Source organism: Paramisgurnus dabryanus, chromosome 1, assembly GCF_030506205.2.
Source record: "Paramisgurnus dabryanus chromosome 1, PD_genome_1.1, whole genome shotgun sequence".
Taxonomy (NCBI): domain Eukaryota; kingdom Metazoa; phylum Chordata; class Actinopteri; order Cypriniformes; family Cobitidae; genus Paramisgurnus; species Paramisgurnus dabryanus.
The window spans coordinates 23,152,814-23,175,661 of record NC_133337.1 but is presented as its reverse complement, the minus strand read 5'-3'; the positions used below and the strand labels follow the sequence as shown (position 1 = coordinate 23,175,661).

The window sequence follows — 22,848 nt, the reverse complement described above, 5'->3', positions numbered from 1 at the left end:
ACAACTTATAATAGGAAATATTTATAAACCTCCTAATGCTCCTGTTGAAACTACTGGATGTATTTTGTCTACCATTAATTCGTTAAATTGTACTTGTGAAAAAATCATATTAGGCGACTTTAATTCTAATTGGCTAGCTTCTTCTTCTTGTAAAGATCGCAATCTTTTTAACAGCATAAATTTAACTCAACTTATAACTGAACCCACCAGAGTTGGTCCGACCTCCTCTTCCTTGCTTGACTGGATCCTGGTTTCTCATCCTGGTAGAATTGTTAACTCTGGGGTTTTACCTGATTCTCTCAGTGACCACTCCTTTGTTTTTTGTATTTGGAAGATTAAAATGCCTTATCTACCCCCTAAATTAATTAGAGTAAGAAATTGGAATAATGTCAATCCTGAACATTTTATTCAAGATATAGTAGACATAAATTGGGAGAGATTTCAGTTAATTCCATCTGCGGAAGATGCATGGAATTATTTTTATACTGAACTTGTTGAGATAGTAGATAAACATGCTCCTTGGAGATCAATCAAGGTTAAGGGTCAACATTTACCATGGATCAATGGAGATCTCATACACTTATTTAAACAAAGAGATAAGGCATGGAAAAGTTATCGTACATCAAATGATTCCGCTGACTGGGATACTTATAAAGAACTAAGGAATAAATGTAAAACTACTACTAGAAATGCTAAAGCAAATTATTATACTGATTGTTTATCAACTGATTTTAAGAATCCAAAGCATTTCTGGAAGAGAATCAATTCTATATCTAACAAACCCATAAAAAGCTTTATTTCCCATATTAGAGTAAACAATGAAACTATTAGTGAACCTTTATTAATTGCAGAGGCCTTTAGTCAGCACTTCTCTACAGTTGGCAGTTCTTTTTCCTTTCCTCTTCACTCTGATGCTTGTATGACCCAAAATAGGTGCAGGGGATTCTTTTGCTTTAAAACTATCACTCCAGTTGAGGTGCAACAGGTTATTGATGGTATAAACTCTAAATGCAGTGCTGGTCCAGATGGTTTGGAGATCAGGTTTTTTAAACTCGCCTCTCATGTTTTATCATTTCCATTGGCTGATATATTTAATTTATCATTGGCATCTTGTGAAATACCTCGATCATGGAACTGTGCCAAGGTAATTCCTCTTTATAAAGGAGGTGATATCACAGATATGAATAATTATAGACCTATTTCAATAATCAATAGTGTATCGAAAATATTTGAAAAATTCATCTTTAATCAACTCTCTAAATATTTTAATGAGCAAAACATCTTATCTCCTCATCAATCTGGTTTTCGATCAAATTTTTCGACCACCTCAGCTCTTCTAAAATTCACAAACGACATACTGTCAGCAGCTGACAGTAATATGCCTACAGGTGCCATATTTATTGATCTTACTAAAGCATTTGATATGGTTGATCATTATCTTCTCTTGAACAAATTATATGCTATTGGTCTTTCTTCTGACTCTTTATTATTCTTTAGTTCTTTTCTTCATCACAGAAGTCAATGTGTCACTTTTCAAGGTACCCAGTCAAGCTTTAAAATTATTGATAAAGGTGTTCCACAAGGCTCATCCCTAGGTCCTCTCTTATTTTCTATATTTATTAATGATTTACCGCTATGTCATGACAGTTCAATTCATTTATATGCAGATGACACTGTAATATATTCATCCAATTCTGACATTTCACAAATTCAATATTCTCTTCAATCAGACTTTAATGTAGTTCAAAAATGGTTTTCCTCTAATAAACTCCTCCTGAATAAAGGCAAATCGTATACCATGCTGTTTTGTACTCGTTCTAATAATTTGCTCAAATCTAAAAAAAAATTGGTTGATTAATTTTCTTGATGGAACAGCTTTAACAACAGTTGAAGAATTTAAATATCTTGGTCTCTGGTTTGATACACAGCTCTCCTTTAAACCTAATATTAATTCTATCTGTAAGAAAATATATGGTCAATTGAAGTCATTATATTGCTCTGTTGATTGCTTTTCACAACAGGTTCGGAAAAGAATTATTACTCATCTGATATTTCCATTAATGGATTATGCTGATGTTATATATGGGAACACTACAGAATCAAATCTTCGCCCTATTTATGTATTATATAATAGTCTCTGCAGATTTGTGCTCAGATGTCCTTATAGAACTCACCACTGCCAAATGTATGATTCTTTGAACTGGTTGGCTCCTAATTTAAGACGGCAATTTCACTGGCTATTATTTATTTTTAAGTGTATTCATTTTCATTTTCCTCCATATTTGAAAAATTATCTAGTTCCGTTTAATTCACAGTATAACTTAAGGCATGTGGATCAGCTTTTTTATCATGTTCCCAGAATTAATAAAGAATTAGGACGTCGTGCATTTAAATTCAAAGCTCCATCAGATTGGAACAATCTTCCCTGTTCACTTAGAGCTATTAATTCCTTTTATGTTTTCAAATCATCTCTTCTTAATTATTTTCAAACATCTTGTTCTTGTTTCTGATCCCTTTCTATTTTAATTTTTTTAGTTTTAATTTTATTGTGCATGTTTGTATTTATGTTTTTGTATGCAGGTAGGGAAGTGTGTAAGTAAATTAATACCTTGATTTTGTGTTTGCATTTTCGCTGATGGCTTGTTGATTTTTACTGACTTTGATTGGGCTGGAGGGGAAGGGTTAGGTTTGTGGGAGCATTGTTAGTGTGTGAGTGTATATGAATGTTATTGTATTTAAATGTTTGTTGTTGTTCTGTGTGGTAATTACTTTAATTATGACTTTCTATGTATGGTGTTGGTTTATTTGTATTGTAAAGGACCCCCTCGAAAATGAGATGGTTCATCTCAAGGGGTTATCCTTGAAATAAAGAAATAAAGAAACACACCCGCTCACAAACATTACTGGCTCTTCATTATTACTGTAAATCATAAAGATCTCAGCGTTTATGGCGCTTCAAGGACAGACGCTGACATCACACACACACACACACACACACACACACACAGACACACACACACACACACACAGACACACACACACACACACACACACACACACACACACACACACACACACACACACACACACACACACACACCCTAACACATATACACACAGACACACAGCTGTGGGTGGATTTTGCCTGTATGGTGACTGAAGATCAAAGTTCATCTTAGTCCTGAAGTCTCAGCGACGGCCATTTTCCTTGTAGTGTTTCTCTCTCTCTGTTTTTATGTTTTTGATGATTTATTTTCATCTAGACAGATTTAGGGGTCTTCACTGAAGATCATACGAGGCGTCTTTGTGTTTTGCTTTGTGGTGTAACCGTATGAGGATTTTTACAGATGGACTCCACCTGAGCTCTTTAACTTCAGAGCCGTCGAGGGCCGCAGGTAAAATCTGTTTATTTATCTGTTATTAACCACAGGGATTCACTGAACCCTTTATGTTTTTATTCACCTCATCATATACACACAGTAATATTAAATCTCTCTGATCATTTGTGTTGATGGTTTTGGTTTATGTGATGTGAGTTCAGGTGGAGAAATGACTTCCGCCCATAACACCAACCACACAGTCAATGTCTCTAGATAATAAATGTTATTTCTTCCTCATATACTTTCACTTTATAACATTGTTTTGGTAAATAATTACTAAATACTCCTTACGTGGATCTCTTGTCTATGAATTACACATCAAGAAATGAAACCAGATAACCATTGCTCTGTTTTATACTGCATATAAAACAAAGTGCTGTTTTGTGATTGAAAATAAAATTGAATCCCATTTGAGATTATATGATTAAATGCTATCACAACTTATTTGGACTGAAGATTCACTTCAATAGTTTTAATACTAATCTTATAACTGTACATGCACAATAATTTAGTATATATATACACACACACACGTACTGTGCAAAAGTCTTAGGCCACCATGCCAGATTTAGATTTGTTGTTTTTGCAATGTTATAATGATCATATATAATTGTTTCTTAGTCTATTTAATAGAATACATCCAGAAAATAGGAAATGTGTATATAGTATAAAAACAGTATAAAATTATAAGCTGAAGTGTAAAGTATTTATGGTAAACTCCACGTCCACTTGAGTAATAGCAGGAAACTGCAGGATCTCTTAAACCTAAATCAAATGAAATCCTAATTTCTAATTTTAAAGAAATGTGTCTTTTTACTTCATTCTGCTCAAAAACACTCAAGATGTGTTTAGTGCCAAGAGAGGTCACACTAAACCCTGACGATGCCTAAAGACATTTAGTCTGAAGACTGAAAATTTTGTACATATTTCCTGTATTTTCTGTTTGTATCTTAATAAAATAGATTGAAAAATAAATATGGATGGACATTAAAACTTCTAAAACAACAAGTCCCACCTAACCATTTAAATGTCTTAAAAATATACACCAAAGCAATGTTTGTGGTTACTGTGGTATAAGAAGAAAAATAATTTACGACGGGCTGTTGAATTATTTGAAAATAATGCACATCTGGGGTTTAAAGGCTTCATGTAGTACCACATTACCACCTTGGGTGTACATTATTTTCAAATAATTCAACGGCTCGTCGTCAATTATTCCTTACATAATGCACACTCACTTTATGTCGTGCTCTCTAACCCAAATAATTCAATGGCCGGTTCTTAATTATTCCTAACTTATTACTTGAAAAATGCTTGATTCAACAACTGCTGCCTACTGTTTACATTCTCCCTTACATATATACTCTTAAAGATGCTGGGGTCAACCCAACATTTGGTCAAATCTAAACATTTTCTGAGCTTGACCCTTTATTTGAGTGTATATACAGACAGTATTTTATATCCAGTAATGTTTTAAACAGACAGTCTCATGTCATTCACACAGATCTGAAGATCTTTGGCAGCACTAAATGAATTTCAGGCGAGCTGAAGACTCGATGGACGTTCTTGGGGAAAGTGAAGCTCTACAGCAGTTCTTTAATGGTAAGAAAACAACTCTGAATTTACATCATTTACTCCATACAACAGTCAAATATCTGCTTTAAACAGCTAACAGATCAACACACACATGTGCTTACACAACACTTCATCAATTACTTTTAAGCTTCCCCCCCCCAAAAAAAAAAAAAAAATGTTGTTTTGCTGTTTGTAAATGACCTTTATAAAGCTTAAACTTATATCAGGGGATATAAGAGAGAAACGCTGTTAAAACACCGCGGTTTACATCAGAAACATTTCACTGTAGGTAAGTTAAGGTTTAATGTAGTTTTAGTTAACAATGGGTGACAAATCAGGAAAAGTTACTTAGAAGCAGGCACATGAATTTAGTTTTTAAAAATGTTCCCTCATCAATAAAATATCTTAAACCTCCACATTAAAGCTAAAAATAATTAGATATGATCTTTATATCATCAACTGTTATAGCTGACAGAAAGCAGAAGTTACATAAATACATCCTAAACAAACCAGCAGTCATATTTAATATTTATTATCATTATCACAATAGATGAGAATGAAAGAAATGACACAATATGTAGGTTAAGTTTTACGCTGTTTGGTCTTTATGGTTTTTCTAAAGGTCATGATCACTGGACCCACACTTTAATCTGTACACAGATACAATTTATCATCTTTAGTTCAAGGTCATGGAGCCATAAAGATGAAAATAGATCAATGCACATGAAATGTATATACAGTATACAGTACAGGTCACTCACATTTGACAATAACTCATTAAAACTGTGTAACTACCTTTTAAATATGACCACACATTCATAATATCATCACTTCGGCTTGTCGCTATTTATACCTGTTTTTACATGATTAGATGAAAAATGATTGATTTAACAATATTTAATCTTTATGGTGCTATGAGTCTGTGTCGTATCAATCACTTAATTTCAAATTATTATTTTTTCCTCACAAGTGTATTGTTTCAGTTGAGATGTATTAACCCATGACTGCATTAGTAATGATGTCTGCTGTTAACACACAACATCATTGAAGAAAAGATTAACGTGAAGGAATAAAGAGAAGAGTTCAGTCAGTCACAGTTCTTGTGTTTCTGTCGCTCTCCTCTCTTATATTTAAACTCAATTTTGGGTTTTGATGTCTGTTTGAAGTCAGTCCAACATTGTTGATGTTTGTGTCCTACATCTTAATGTTAAATTGCTGACTGGCACCAGCTGGGATTTAGAAATATAAAAGGAAATGTTTGAGATATTTATGTGTTGTTTTCATCATCATTTATTTTTCTGTTATTGTTGATCAGGGCAGGATGTTAGCGGTGTACTGGACAGCGCTGTAGTGGACACCAGTATACTGGAGCAATACCTGACCAATGAAATAGACCACACTTTGTAAGTTCATTTAAACTCAACACATTTTAGTGCATGGTTAAGTTGTTTGTCATAAATAAAGCCGTTTGGGACAAAATTATTCATTTAAATGTCAGGTTTATTGTACTTTACAATGTTTCTATCCTAGCATGTTACCTGAATCACCGCCTGACTCCGGCTCAGAGCTCAGTTCTCCTCCACAACTAGCAGGTGAAATCTCCATCATAATCCACACAATATTTCTCTTTAGTGACTGATGTGCTGTCTGGTCATTACGCCGTTTCTTCTGTCAGCAGGTTCAGGATGGCCCGTCGTCCACAGTCAGGACTCATATAGTCGAACACAAGTCTCTTACACTACAGCGAGTCTCTTTACAGACAGAAGACCGGAGCGCTGCGGCACTTCAGGACCTCCACAGACCCACAGGAGTCACATCAAAGCCGCTTCTCCCGCTTCAGTTCACATCTCCTGTGATTCCCGTCTAGTTCCTCAATACCTGAACACATCCGAGCGTTACACACACACAGATGTGTCCAGTAATTCACCCGTCTATGATGTTCAACAGCATCAAAGCACACAGATGGGTTTTCAGAGAGGCCGAGTGTCTGCTAACGCTGCTGCTGCTCCTCCTCAGTGTTTGTCTCATACTTTACATCCAGACTCTCTGTACCCATCACCAAAACAAGACCAATGTCCAGGGTAAGACCACATCTTTACTGTACTTATACCTTCTGTATGGTCTTCTGCTGTCCATTCTGAGCTTGTCTATTTTGATACAATGACATTAAATGAATGTAATAACCCCTCGGGATATACACTGTACAGTATGAAAGTGCTCGGTGGGGTTAGATTTGGCCTGTGGGTCGTAGTTTACCTCTCTGCTTTAAGATCACTTTAAATAAAAGCATTTGCCAAATGCATCAACAGAAATTAAAGATAATCTGCAGTTTATTGAGTATATTGACCTGCTCATACAGAAATATCTTACATGAAAGTAAGAAGAGAAGGCGATCAGAATCTCTTGATGGGAACACAGAGCACTGCAGATGGGGCGACACAGTTTGGGTCAATCCATCGTCCTGTAAGTATTTATCATTTATCTGTGTTTTCATCTATGATCTACTGACCCTTAAGAAGTCTTGATGTCTTTGTGTTATAATATGTTAGGGTTAGTTTCTCAGCTGGTAGTGCATTGAATTAACAACACAAAGCTCGGGGAAGACACAAAATAATCAAAGGATTTACTCTGAATGTCACTTCAGTTAAAAGACTTTAATCCAGGGGTCGCTGTTTTCTCTTGAAGATTATTACTTAATGTGACATTTATTGTATTATGTGATCTCATGTCAGTGCCTATTACAGATATTTCTAAAATCTGTTTTCACTTTGTCCTTATGAAGCACTGAGTGTAGATGAATGAGACATTTTTGTGAACTTTTTCTAAAAGATGAACAATAGAAATGTATTATTATTTGCTTATTTCTTTATATTTACCCAGGCAGATGCCTATGATTCTGACCATAACTATAACATAATGTAAGACTAGATTACTTTATCTGAAAAGGTTAACATTGACATCTGAAAGTTTACATATCAGTCATAGAAAACTTAAAGTATCCGAATCAGTATCAGTCGATTATGATGACAAGAAATGAGTACAGATGTTGACCTTGAATGTTTACTTATGTGTGAAGATTTACAAAAAACACTCAGGTAAATGTTATGAGCTGATGAGAAATGTCTCTGTTGTTTCTGTATCATGTTCAGGTGTGGATAGAGGAACATGTGAAGGATTATCTTATGACAGTGATGCTCCCGGTGGCCATCAGTTGTTGTCGTGGGACAGATATCAGCCCGATCAGTGGTCCACGCTTTACAACAGCAGACTTGAAACACTGTGAGGAGACTTTCTGATATAATACTGAATATATATCAAATATCACTGTTTATAAATATACAGCTAACTATAAACATAAAAAATACATCTTCTTACAGTATACAGTACTCTGAAGTGCTTCACAGAGACGTGGTTACAATTACAACACATTATTAAATATTTAATGTCTGCCATATGTTGTGTAGATCACCGCCAGGTTATCATGTAGATGCAGATAAAGGCTTCAGCTTCTCCACGCCTGATGAAACCTTTGTTTGCCAGAAGAAGAATCACTTTCAGGTGACGGTTCACATAGGGATGGTCGGCGATCCCAAATATGTTAAAACACCGTCGGGTCCTGTGCCCGTGGAGAGCTTTCATGTAAAAGTGTTCGGGGTCAAGGTAGTGACATCGCACATGTGTTATATATCTGATGTACATTTGAATGCAGAATTGATGTTTTGTCTCTTTTTATTTTAGCTGGAAGCACAGTCTCACATCATCACTATTGAGCAATCTCAGTCAGACCGCAGCAAGAAACCTTTCCTGCCGGTCAAGTGAGTTTCACAAGACTTGCTGAGAGCTCCTCTGTGGTTCTTTATGAACAGTCGCCTGTTTTTTTAATTAATGCATTTATTTAACCAAACCATATGCAAGATCCCCAGCATCTTATCCACACAGAGATGTCATTATGAATACTGTTATAACATCTGTTATAATCTGTGTGTTTAAATCCTATGATGTGTGAAGGGGTTTATTCTTCAAATCTCCACCATCAGTCATAACATGAAGCATGAATCATTTATGTGAATGTTACCTGAAACTAACATTGTACCATTGAGTTTATCATTTTACCCTTTTAAGCATGCAAGAAAAACATTTTTAAATGTCCTCATGGTTTAATTTAGCATTGGTTTGGTTTGTTTTAGAGTACAGTTACCCGGAGACAAAATCACTAAAGTAACGTTGGGCCGACTGCATTTCAGTGAGACCACGGCCAATAACATGAGGAAAAAAGGCAAACCCAATCCTGACCAGAGGTTTGTGTCAAACCGTTTTCTTCTGTTCATGTAAAACTGAAGTGTCCTCAAACAAATAACATGTCAAGTGACTAATAACAAACATAATGTGATGTATAAAACAACCCAAGTTAACCTAGACCAGGAAAAGTTGAGCTTTCATGACTCTTTTTACTAAGATAATATATCTGTATATGTCAGAGACCTTCTGAGGTTTATAATGTAGATTCATAAATCATCACATCATTAAGGGACAGATTTACTAAAGAGGGTAAATAAGTTGAATAAAGTCAAGTGTCAGTGAGAGTGAAGGGTCGGGGATTTACTACCAACTGCAACACAACTGAGTTATCACTGTCAAAAATAAAGGTACAAAGCTGTCACTGGGGCAGCACCCCTTAAAAAGGTCCTAAAATGTACCATTTAGGTACAAATATGTATCTTTGAACTGCCAATATGTACCAATATCAGGTACTGTATTTTCCGGACTATAAGTCGCACCAATCAAAAATGCGTCAGTCAGATGAAATAACATATATAAGTCGCAGTGGACTATACGTGGCATTTATTTATAAAATTATTTCACAAAATTTGTGCCGAAGAACACACATTTCCTCTGGAGAGGCAAGTTATTCAACTAAACAATAGCAGACAGAACAGCAGGCTGAATAGATGTCTGTACGTTAAAGTAATATCAGTTATTTAAACGATAAACAATAGCATACAGAACTTACCTGGAAGGTTGAAGAGGATAAATTAACCGAACAAGCCACCGAGCATCAAGTTCACGGACTCGTCATTCAACATCACTGAATCTACTGAATTGCATAAATACTGGAGCAGCATATAGCGGACTCTCACGGCTGTAGATGGTGATGTTGTCTCTTGCCTCATAAATGTCAAAATTAATTCATACTGACTTACAAGGCACACCTGACTATAAGACCGTGACGCAGCCAAAATATGAAAAAAAAAACCCTGACTTCTAGTCTGGAAAATACAGTACTAATATGCACTTTTTGGGTACAAAGGTGTACCTTTTTGAAAGGGGACTGTCCCAGTGACAACTTTTGTACCTTTTTTTCTGAGAGCGTAGTCACAAATAAGACATGCTTTTTAAGATAAAGGTATTAGTAGTAAATAAATGAGCGCAGGAATTTTCCATCTCTAAGGGAAACTCCTGCAAATGCATACAGTAATAAGATCAGCCACACAAATAACTGTGTCATAGGTCCAATACTTGATTTAAAGATAACTCTTTACTGTATTTACAGTAATCTTATGACAAACACTATACTGTCAAATAGCAGTTGTGAATGTTTTTGTGTTTGACAGATATTTCATGATGGTGGTTGCTCTGTACGCCACAGTGAAAGAAGAGAAAAGTTTCCTGCTGGTTGCCAGTGTATCAGAAAGACTCATTGTCAGGGTAAGAGTTGTGTGTCTTGACTACTGAAATCATCAACAGATGAAATATTTAACTCTTGAAATGTGATTTTATTGGGGCACAGAATGTCCATAAACTTTGTCTTGATAGACTAGATCTGCTACACTACTGCTGCTGTCATGAGTAAAGGCTTTTGCCGAGACGAGCACATTACTACAGGGAATGGGATACTTAAAGGAAAGCAGATAACAGATCTAGGCAGGTGGTCCTGGGGAAGGAGGGGGGTTAAGGAAAAATCCTATGGTGTCCTACACTGACATGAACTAGTACAGGTTGCAAATAAATGGGTAAACATGTAAATATGAGAGCAAAGATTGATTGGCCACAGTTAGGGTTAGGGTTAGGTAGTCGATTTGGGTTATTTGTAAGTCGATTTGAATGAAAACATTCACTATATGTAATGTTTACATTTGTAAAAACAAACATGAAAAATTGAGTGAAATTGTGTGAAGGACAGTATTGTACTGTAGTCTATGTTGACTGGGATTGAAGTTTCATTTCTCCATTTCAAGGCGTCCAATCCCGGACAGTTTGATAACGATGCTGATGCTCTTTGGCAAAGAGGACAAACTCCAGAGGCCGTCGTCTTTCACGGCAAGATTGGCATCAACACGGACAATCCCGATGAATCCTTAGTGGTTTGTGGGAACGCAAAGATAATGGGCAACATAATGCACCCTTCAGACAGAAGAGCCAAACAAAACATTCAGGAAGTGAGTTTAGTGCTTCAGGTTAACTTAACACGTTTGAATGAACATGAATGCCTTTCTATAGTTTCCTCACTACATGATCAGTGCATTATTAATGAAGAGCGTTAAAACATTGACAACATGACAAAACCAGCCAATCCAATGGTGTGTTGTTCATTTGTCTATAATGTTTAAGGTGGACTCAACAGAGCAGCTGAAGAGAATAGCACAGATGAGGATCGTCGAGTACGATTATAAACCTGAATTTGCCTCACACATGGGAATCGACCATATTCATGAAACCGGTATTTATAATGATGAACATACAGTACATCAACAGATCAAATCACATTCAGAAGAAGATGACAGAGATCTGTTTGTTCAGGAATCATCGCACAGGAGGTGAAAGAGCTTCTGCCGTCTGCAGTCAGAGAGATGGGTGACGTCACGTGTGTTGATGGAGAGACCATCGATAACTTTCTCATGGTGGACAAAGTCAGTGTGTTTTAAACAACCGCTGTTTTCATTATTATTTAACACCGAGTTAACGTCATTAAACATGCTGTTGGTTTATAGGAGCAGATCTTCATGGAGAACGTGGGTGCTGTGAAGCAGTTGTGTAAACTCACAGATAATCTGGAGACTCGAATTCAAGAGCTTGAAGTCTGGAACACTCGCTTGGCCAAACTGAAGACGCTGGGCAGCCTGCGATCCAATAACTCCTCGAACCCTAAACGCTATGAACCAGGGTCTGTTTCAACAAACACTTCCCCTTTAAAATACTTAGATGCCTTCTGTATCCCTGTTGTGTGTTTTTACTATCTAGGGTTCAGCAAATCTTTTTGTACCTGAAACTTAAAGTCATGTTAAATATGCATTTATACTGAAACCACACATTTGCTTGACAGGAAAATCAACAAAAACAACAACACACCTCCGAAACTTCCACCCCCGAAGACTTCATCACTGCCGTCCAGCAAAGTAAAAAAACATCACAGTTATAAACTTTCATCTTCAATGAATCATTTTTATCAGACGTGACATCGACAGGTTTCTTTCTTAGGGTTTCTTTTGTGGAAAATATCACGACTGTCTTCAACACCGAGTATTTCAAGCCAGTATCATCATGCTTGTGACGACCATGGCTCTTAGGTGAAAACTGATTCATTTCTCAATGTTCATACATCAAACATTGTTATTATTTCACTGGGTAAAGTAATAAAAGTACTAATCTAATTGATGTTTTATTTATATTCACAGTGTCATTTCTATAACGGCTCTCTATTTTTTGACGTTAGATGAAGACATGGGCCTCAACAGCAGGTGAGCATCTGCAGTGAGACATTTACAGATCAAATATAAATTCTCAGAGAATGCATTCATTACACTGATCTATATAAATGAATGGATTGCTCATATAACACTTAATGTAACAGTGAAAAGTAAAGCCATCGCAGAGTTCAAGCGGCCATCTCAGTAATCCCAACCAGCAGAGGCGTCATAGACTTACATTCAAAATCATGATCTAAATTCACTCTCTTTACAGCGTATCAGTCACACAAGATGAATGTTTAGGATATGTGTACCTAAATTAATTGTTACTTCTGATGTTATCCAAATGTTTATGTTTTAATCGAGGAGGATAAGAGATTTATAGAAAACATTAAGGGCAGTGTGTCTGTTGTAATGACACAGATGTGTAAATAAAGTTTTATGACATTAAGTTACACGGTCAACGTTATTTCTCTGAATAAGTTGTAAGGTAAAGAAAACTGATATTTTATTGCATTTATAAGCACAGCGGCATCAAAATTGGGTGTTGTTTTTATATTGCTGAGTCAAATGTTACTTTAACCACTGTTTAAAACATTATGTTAACTGTTTCAAAATACATACATCATTAACATTGTTAACCATTTTACTGTAGGAACAATACTGTATAACATAACATAATTACAAAACCAGCAAATGATTGCGTGCACATACGCTACTTAAAGTATGATTATTTATTTAGATTTCAGAATGAGCACGTTTGTCATTAATAATAAATATGCTGCGGTCTGTCTGATCTGATACTGTAATGAATGCTCTAAAAAAACACATAAAATATTTATTTAATTTTAATTTTATTGTGTGAATTTAGTTATGGATGGGACAATTCTGCAAGCTGCACATCGAAACTCTGAAAAATAATTTGGAAAAATGTTTGAAAACTTAAAAGAGACCTTGTATAAGCCACTAAAATCTGAGATATCAGTATGGTTAAAAGGTTTTGGTAAAAACTTTATTTTTAATTATAAGATTGAGATGGAATCGTTCAGGATTATGTGATCATCATCACAGACCAATCAAGTCTCTCTTTTCTTTTACATCCGGTGCTAACCAGACAATAAAAAATCTAGCAAAGTTTCATCTTTCATGTCTATGTACACTTCTAAAAGAGACAACTGTGAGCGACTGCTAAGAAAGAAATGAAACTACTCCAAAATCCACAAAACTGCATAAAATCCACATGAATAGATTCCTATCAGCTGTGATATTTAAAGACAAAACCCTAACATCACAAAGAGAAGTAAAGTCTTCTCGTACTTTTATAGATAAATCCTTAAATTCTTAACTGTACTTTAAAGGTCATGGGTTTGAATCTCACATACTGATGAAATATACAGCACTGTTGTTATGGATGAAAGCATCATCCAGACTGTCAGAAAGCAGCTGTCACCGGGACCGTACCCTTTAAAGCTCCTAATATTCACCCTTAGGTACAAATGTGTAGCGCCCCACTGCCAGCTTTCTTTATCTTTCTTCTGAGAGTTCATTCATGTGAATCTTGACTGTGACTGAACAAATGTTGTCTTATCAGTTGTTGCATTGAGTTTATTGTTAATGGATTTGACCTCTGCTTTCTTCAACATGAACAGTTTTAACACCAGCGATGTTGTGCCGCCCTCACTCACGACAGATACACTGACCACAGGTATGTTGACTTTCACTTCTTCACCTTTACTGTGAATCAAACCATGCTTGTGTATATGATTCAGATCATCTGTGTTTATATGTTTGCAGTGTTCTTCACTTCTCCTCCTCCTCCTCGTCATCCTCCAGACATTGATTTCTCTAATGTCTTTTATTCTGATGAAATCTACTGCTGTCCTTCAAATCTACTTCATAATCACAACATTACAGACGGCCCTTCAGACGCTCCATCACCCAGAAAAACACAAAAAGGTTTTGAGACTCAGATTCTTTAGATGTTCATACATGTCATCTGATAATATAAAGACATTTCTTGTGGTGTCTTCTTCAAAAGTATTTTTTATTTAATTTTCTTTCAGAGGAGTGGATAGAGAAACTACCAGAGATCCTGAAGAACTCCACCGACTGTAAGTTAACCCATTAACCACCAAATCCAGGATAAAACAATATTTATTTAGTGTTTGTTTAGAAAACGTTGTTTTTAGAGAAAGACAAACATTTGTCATGGAAGGATAAAGCTTTGTGAATATTTCATCTGTATGATTTATGTGCATCAGACTTTGCTTTGATCCTCTCGTGTATGAATATTTTATCTCTGTTTCACTTTGTACTTTGAACGCTGTATGACAGTCTGCTGTGTCTTTCTAAATCATTTCCATCATTCCTCTTTTATAAATCTTTCACTACATGAGTATTAAATCTAATCCAGTGTTGTAGTTATATATTAAAGCTATTAAAGCTACGTTTACAAATCTAACACAATCTCACTCTTACTTTAGCTTGTTAACAGAGTTTAACCCTAACAGATTTAATACAATCAATCAATCAATCAATCTTTATTCATAAAACAAAACAGCCGAGGCTGACCAAAGTGCTGTACATCAATAAAAGAAACACACCATTCAATATCTTGAAAAACAAATCATAAAAACATAAAACAAACATAATAAACATAAAAACAACATGCTAGAAAGACAACAACTCAAGCTAAAGGAAAAGCTAAGGAAAAGAAATATGTTTTCAATGATGACTTTAATGGGAATGGTTAGTCTGATATATAAAGGTGGTACTGTTGGCTTTTACATAGTTTGGGTCCCACAACTGTAAACCCCGATCATGTCATTTTTTTAAAGTTGAGATTGCGGTACAACAAGTAAGCACTGATCACATGATCTTAAGTTTCTTAATGGTGAATGACGAGAGAGTAAACTGGTCAAGTACTCAGTCATACTGACTCATTTAATCCATAACAATAAGTACTCAAATCTAACTCATCACTTTAATGTTATATTACAGAATTAATGCAATGGTTGGTCTGTTATTTTACTAATAAGATGTCCTGTACCTTTCCACAGTGACCTGAGTGTTTTTACCCACAGTGCTATGAAATAACTCTGGATGACCTTTGACCTGCGGCATTAATCTTTTTATTGTTATATTTGACAGGGAAAAACACAAGCATACGCTATATCCTCATCACACAAAACCTGCAGGTGATTGATCAACAGTACTGTGGCACAAAGAATTGTGGGTAAGTTTCACACCGCATGCTTCTTTAACATGAAGTTAAATTGATTTTGTAATTGAATGATGATGACGGTGCTCTATTTGTGTTTGTAGGAAGGGAACGTACAGTTATGACATCCCGCTCAGTAAACACATCCCACCTAACATGCCCATCACCCTTGAAATGACGTGAGTCACAGACGCTTCACTTTTATCAGTCGTACAGGTGCATCAGCGCAGCGTTCCTAAAGCTTAATATGAGTCGAGCATTACATTAACAACAGCAAAGATCACGCTTTCAATCCCCAGTCACTTAGGGTTTTTTTATACAATTAAGTTTAGTTTCTAGCAGAAAAGTCTAAAAACATGTTAGTATGTCACATCTACCGTAGATCTACAGTTCTCTTCTTGTAGTTATAATCTCCAGACACGAGGGGGTGCTGCAGCTGATATATTGAGCCACAGAACTGGGGTTTTAAAACTAATAATAATAACAGTCTGTTTTTGGATGAATATTGTTTTAAAACCACATCGAGCAGGCAGTAGGATAGATACAAATAATGAATTAAAAAGGGAAATAATGTAGATGATGTGTTATTTGAGAGGTGAGATCTGATGATGTGTTAAAGATGTTGTTTGTTGTGTTTGAGCAGTACAGATGAGTTGCTGGTGGTTTATTTGTGTTCATATGATGAAAGAGAGCAATGCTTTACTGTACTCGACCTCAGCGGCCCAAAGTCAAGCACCGCTCTCAACACACAGGTACTTTAACATGCTTTTAAAAAACAACATTTCTTTTAACATTCACTTCAGAAGTGAAGTCTGTGTCGTTCTGAACATTCATTGGTCATACAGACGGATAGTTATTATCCTTAAACTGTTTTATAAGTGATCAGTCGCATCCGTCTAGTGTTTGTTTTATCTGTCTGTCCACATTAAACTGAATACATGATGTTGTAGACTTATTTATTTATAAATCATGAGGTGAAATGCATGTGTCTGTTGTTTTTATTATAGGGTTATGTACATAAATGGACGGTGGCCGCAGCCAATCACTATCGCTCTTCTTATCACTTCCGTGTTGCTGTAGCTGTAAGTTTCTGTTCAGTCCTGTAGATTTGTGTTTTAAACATTAAATATAGTGAGTAAACAAACACTTAAAGCTTTATAAATGTGTCTTACAGAATACTGTGTTTCTTTCACGCAGGGTTTGGCCGATTGTAGCACCGATCCGAACTACGCTGAGTTTTTATTCACTGACTATAATCTGCAGTTTTACCGGCGCTGTGACTGATCACAACACAACACAACACTGCTTTGAAGTTGTGTATTGTTGCCAATATAACAGAGACTTATTCAGACTATTTTGCTTTCTTAGACTGAACTCATTTTAAATGTAAACCTTCTGCAAAGATGTCGTGTTGTTTTGACATCTAAAGATTATTTCAAGAACTGTTTAATAATGCAAGATGGTTTATTCATTATGATATTATTATTTTTGTAGCTGCAGATGAATGTCAGTTTTGGTTATAAATGTTTACATGAAGGGAGAACCTCAGAAACCCCTCACATGTCCTTTAACTCAAAGTATCAAACAATAAAATAAAGAAGTAGAAAACAAGCCATTAACAAATCTAAATGAAGATTACAGAAGTTTATCTGAAAGGGTTATAAGATTAAGATTGTATTATTTGTATAACTTTGTTGTTTGAGTGGTACAAACGCTCAGCTATATCATATTGTTACCATTACTTATTCAGCAATGCAATAAAGCAAAGAAGTTTATGAAGTCTTCTGCATCAGCTGCTATACTGCATGTAAATCATTAATAATTAAAATCTTTTCTTAGAAAGTTTTTACACTTATTAAAGGGACACTCCACTTTTATTGAAAATAGGCTAATTTTCCAGCTCCCCTTGAGTTAAACATTTGATTTTTACTGTTTTGGAATCCATTCAGCGTATCTCCGGGTCTGGCGCTAGCACTTTTAGCATAGCTTAGCACAATCCATTGAATCTGATTAGACCATTAGCATCACGCTAAAAAAATAACCAAATAGTTTCAATATTTTTCCTATTTAAAACTTGACTCTTCTGTAGTTCATTGTGTACTAAGACCGACGTAAAATTAAAAGTTGTGATTTTCTAGGACACTATGGCTAGGAACTATACTCTCAAACTGGCGTAATAATCAAGGACTTTGCTGCCGTAACATGGCTGCAGAAGGCGTAGTGATATTACACACTGCTCGAAAATAGTCCCTTTGGTTACTTTCAACAGCAGGGTACTATTTTCAGGCACTGCGTAATATCATTACGCCTGCTGCAGCCAAATTCTTTGGTTATTTTTGAGCGCAATGCTAATGGTCTTATCGGATTCAATAGATTGTGCTAAGCTATGCTAAAAGTGCTAGCGCCAGACCCGGAGACCAGCTGAATGGATTCCAAACCGGGTAAAATCAAATGTTTTACTCTAAGGAGCTGGAAAATTCGCATATTTTCAAAAAAGTGGTGTCCCTTTATCACTGTTTACTACTGTATATTATAAGGTACTGTTGAACTGTTTGTATTCATCAACCCTTATACTACAGACCTGTTTCATAGTGATACACAAAAACAATTTTCATCTTGAATCATGTTAATATCTCTCATGTATTTACTCAAGATTTTATCCAAAGTAACTTACAGTGCATGTCAAGGTTTTTATACAATGCTGTTCAAAATTATTACAACACCTGACAGATCTGAAAATATATGGACCCTCTTATTGCTTTCAACATGATTTTATTTCATAATGATGGCGGCTCTGAGCACAACAAATATCAGATGAAGTGATTCGTAATCTTTTTATACACTGTTAGTTTTATATCAGTATCTTACTGATATAAGTACTGACATACAGTTCATCTCTTTGGCGTAGCGTCAGTATATTTCCTCAAGACTTCATCAGTAATGTAATCCCATGACTTCTGCAACACAAGACAAAGGCTTTCCTTTCAATGTACAAGTGAAGTTTAGTTTACAACTCCACCCAAATATTCTGGATGGGTTTGAGGTCTGGACTTTAAGGGGGTCAGTAAGGAAAATGATCTCCTTATGATGGCCACCGCTGTATCTACATCATCTTTATAAACCGTAGAATAGTTAGGAAATGAATTTGACTATACAGTTTCTTGTGAAAAGCATGGAGGTATCATCATATTAAATCTTATTTCTGAGAGGATTTGTTGTTTGGGCTCGGGGAGGTTGGTTGACTGTTGCTTTGATATTTTTGGGTTGATTTGACAGAGAGGTTTTAGTTGGAGAAGGGAAACTCTGTGTTTGTTGCTGTTTTTGGGGTTAGGTTGACTCTGAGTTTTGGGGCCGTGTGGCTTTTATTTGATTTGATTGAGGCAGCAAATCTTTTTTACAGTGCTCGTACTTCATTGTTATTTTTATTCAAAAACTGCCAGGCTTTTGTTGTTTCTGGATTTTTCTGTACTTTGTTTCTATAAACATTCTTTGCAACAATGAACAATTGTAAAATGTCATTTTTATTTAAATAGTTTATTCGGTGCACTGTTAACCCTGATATTGTCTTTACTTAAACAATCAAATAAACATCACTTAATATTTTCTGTTTCGAAGCCAAAGCTTAAAAAAGTTTAGTTGATTTAACTTTTAAGCTTACACCATCCATTAAACTAAAACATTCAAGTAGAATGAACTTAAAATTATTAGTTCATGTTGTGAGGAATACCCATAATCCTTTGCGCCTGAATACTTTGATTATTTTCTGCTTTTTCACAGAATAAAAACAGATAAGAACTTTCACTACTTAAATATTTGTTAATAAAATGTCATATAGGTTTAAGCTCTTATATTATTGATGTTGTTTTGTTGTAAATTATAATTTTGTAAAGTCACCGTTCAGGTGATCAGTGTTTCCGTACATCAACCCTGTTCAGAACACTTTATTGTATTTCTCTCCACAGCACTGACAATTCATGTCAAAAACACAGTTTTGTGCGTGTTTCTGTGGAGAATCACGTTTATTCAATGACTGACTTAAAATCAGTCATCAATTTTATATAATTGGTTATAATACCATTTATAACATTAAAAGTAATATAAAGTGATAAAAACTAAAGTTATATGCAAGGGGTTTCCTCACAAATTTCTAGTAATGTCAACTAATCTGGGTTAAGAGTGCAGGAATATTGGAAGAAGTCTATTCAACTTAAAATTGTTAGGGTAAGGGTTAGGGTAAGAACAGTTTATATGTTTAAGTAATCGTTACTTAAAGTTTTTAGGGCAACAAGTTTGCTTCATATTTTAAAGTATATTCAACTTATCCGGGCTTACAGTGTGAGTGCCTTAACACAGAAGAAACCTCGGCGATTGAGAGGCGGTAATTTGGGGGTTTGTATGACTTATTCAAGACCGGTGAAGAATCCAATTAGATGTGCAGAGAGACACGAGAAACCCAAGCAGATCTGCATTATTGAAGACAATGATGAACGAAACTCACATCTGAAGGAGCTTCTCATCCAAACACACTGAACATCAATCAGGTGAGTCGCTTTTTCATTTCATCTCTTATCAAAACTTCACACGTGTTAACTTTACCTGCATCTGTCTTCACTTTCAGTTTAAAGTTATTGAGAAAGAAATGAAATTACCACGAGTAACTCATTTGTGATTAGAAATGCCAGAGATCTTTAACATTGAAATAAAATAAAAAGAAATGTTGATTATAATGAATGAACTGTAAATGTAACAGTCAATCAATGATGTTCATTTAGTTTAATTATTTTAATTAACTTTTTATTTAATGTTAATAACATGTATTTAATGAGTTAACTTATTTTTATTTTTAAAAACTACCTCATCACATAAGTTTAATTGTAAGAAGGTTAGCACAAGTGGTTCAGATCGAGGACCGGCGTCCTCTTCAATGCACACACACACACACACACACACACACCTGTATAATAGTATAATAATTCAGTGATGGTGATGCTTTAACAGCCCTGGCCTAAAACATTAAACCGGTAAAGTTACGGCACTGCACGTCTCCTTTAGACTATATGACCTATAATTTATATTTTTCACAATATAGTGTAAAATATAAAGTTACACCTTAACAGATCAAATATGATTGTGTATCGCAGGTTATAATAATAAAATACCAATTTTTGTATATTCGCAAAGTATGAGGTGTATTGTCTTTATACTGTACTGTATATATTTACCGGTATGAAGAAGTGATACACTTATCTTTGATGTTTGTGTAGTCAGCACAAGAGACGGACTGAAGGACGAAGTAAATAACCTGCAGTCAGGTGAAGTTACCCTGGTGTCAGATATCCTCATGAGAGCTTGATTAACATTTCACTGTGTTTACAGACAACACACACACACACACACACACACACACACACACACACACACACACACACACACACATGCTTTGACAGATTTTTCAATACTTTTAATCATTTTTTTAAACTCTTAATGCACCAACACATTTACAACACATTTACAACACACAACTGGCAAAACATGAAAAAAATGTATGCTCAAAATCACAAATTGTAAACTAAACCCTCACACTATTTACCAAAACACTTTAAACATATCAACTAGTAATACCAATACATCTTCTCTTCCAACAGAAAGATGAAGTCAATCATAACACAATGTCATAAAAACACTCACATTAGATGTAAAAACATAAACTGCATTATTTTATGTGTCAGTCTGTCCTTAAACCTCTCCTTTCCACTGCAGTTTCTTTTGAAATCTCTTTATATTTTTGTTTGGTTGGGTTTAGTAAATGTAAGCATTTTGTTTGTAAGCATCACATGAACATTCATTTACTTTCATGTTAAGCACATAATGTTATTTGTTTTAGCATGCTGTGTGAAAGCATATGTAAATTTAATAATAAAAATCTATTGTTTTGCTCTTAAGATTTAAAAGTTAGAAAAGACAACAAATCTCGACGTCGTACTTTAAAGTCAATTTTGATTTCATACAAACCGTTTTTTTTCATTGTTTGTCAGGTCAACATGGAAAAATATGAAGTGACAGAAGAGCAGATTGATAAGGACCAGAGGTAAGCGATGCATTAAAGCTTGTTTCTGTTTAACTGTACACAACGTCACACCTGGATCAATAAGATTTATTTATTCAGACACAAAGTTTAAACTTCATTTATTTATTCACCCACAGTACACATTAATCATACATAAAACATGTAAACTTGTAAATATTGTCATGTAAGTTCCAATGGTTTAATATAAACAAATGTAAATAAATTAATGAAATAAATATTATCTCTTCAATATAATACCTGTTAATACAATAATACAGCATAGATTAAATGTTTCATATTTGATTTACTTCTGTTTCCACTGCAACATATTTACATTTTGAATAGCAGCTGATGTCTTTTAAATGACTGCATCTCTTACATCAATGTGTGTTTTTCTTCATCAATTTTTTTCTAAGTTTACACTAGAACAGATCTCTGGGTAGTTTAATGTCATTGATGTTGGTCTGTCATCTTGACTCTGTACTACGATGCCACCCTAACCCATCAGAATAATACTAAATGATATTTTTAAACCCACACAATCATCATTTTCATCATTGTCCATCATTAATGTTTATGTTTTAAGTACATAAAGGTTATCAGTGAATCCAATGCTTTTGGCTCAGATTCATAACTCTTCTTGTTCCTCTTTGAAACAACCTAACATTATTTAGACTGTTTAAATATAATACGCCTTATATATACACACTAAATACTGCATATATGTCTAGTTCAATCTCTGTTTTCTTTTAGGTCCTGTTCATTTCCACTGGTAAACTCTGATGTGATTGAGAAAAGAGAAGATAAAGCCATCAGCGCACTACACGATCATCAGAGGAAACATACAGATCAAAGGTGTTTACTGGACGAGGTGACACAACAGCAGCCATCATGACATTCATACACTCTTTACTCTTTATA

At 35.1% G+C, this 22,848-nt stretch overlaps 1 protein-coding gene across 2 annotated transcripts; it reads left to right on the top strand.

The window, feature by feature from the left end:
• Positions 1-3,143: 3,143 nt before the first annotated feature.
• myrfl (myelin regulatory factor like) lies at positions 3,144-17,635 on the top strand. Of its 2 annotated transcripts, none has more exons than XM_065290087.2 (26): positions 3,144-3,395; positions 4,885-4,982; positions 6,271-6,358; positions 6,486-6,547; positions 6,631-7,036; positions 7,315-7,418; positions 8,105-8,234; positions 8,420-8,615; positions 8,694-8,770; positions 9,143-9,253; positions 10,568-10,661; positions 11,192-11,392; positions 11,565-11,673; positions 11,754-11,863; positions 11,945-12,117; positions 12,277-12,349; positions 12,432-12,520; positions 12,629-12,691; positions 14,290-14,345; positions 14,435-14,596; positions 14,704-14,751; positions 15,791-15,875; positions 15,965-16,039; positions 16,504-16,612; positions 16,868-16,942; positions 17,058-17,635. In XM_065290087.2, exons 2-26 carry the CDS (start codon positions 4,910-4,912, stop codon positions 17,142-17,144), a joined length of 2,856 nt encoding a protein of 951 aa, XP_065146159.1. In that variant the 5' UTR covers positions 3,144-3,395; positions 4,885-4,909; the 3' UTR covers positions 17,145-17,635. The 2 variants fall into 2 exon arrangements, with proteins under 2 accessions (XP_065146159.1, XP_065146160.1); XM_065290088.2 differs by having other exon boundaries at positions 3,145-3,395; positions 6,634-7,036.
• The last annotated feature ends 5,213 nt before the right edge of the window (positions 17,636-22,848 follow it).

Coding starts and splice junctions, on each gene's coding strand:
- myrfl (XM_065290087.2), top strand. CDS start 4,910: ATGAATTTCAGGCGAGCTGAAGACTCGATGGACGTTCTTGGGGAAAGT. Junction 8,235..8,419: donor AACAGCAGACTTGAAACACT/GTGAGGAGACTT, acceptor TATGTTGTGTAG/ATCACCGCCAGGTTATCATG. Junction 15,876..15,964: donor TGTGGCACAAAGAATTGTGG/GTAAGTTTCACA, acceptor TTGTGTTTGTAG/GAAGGGAACGTACAGTTATG.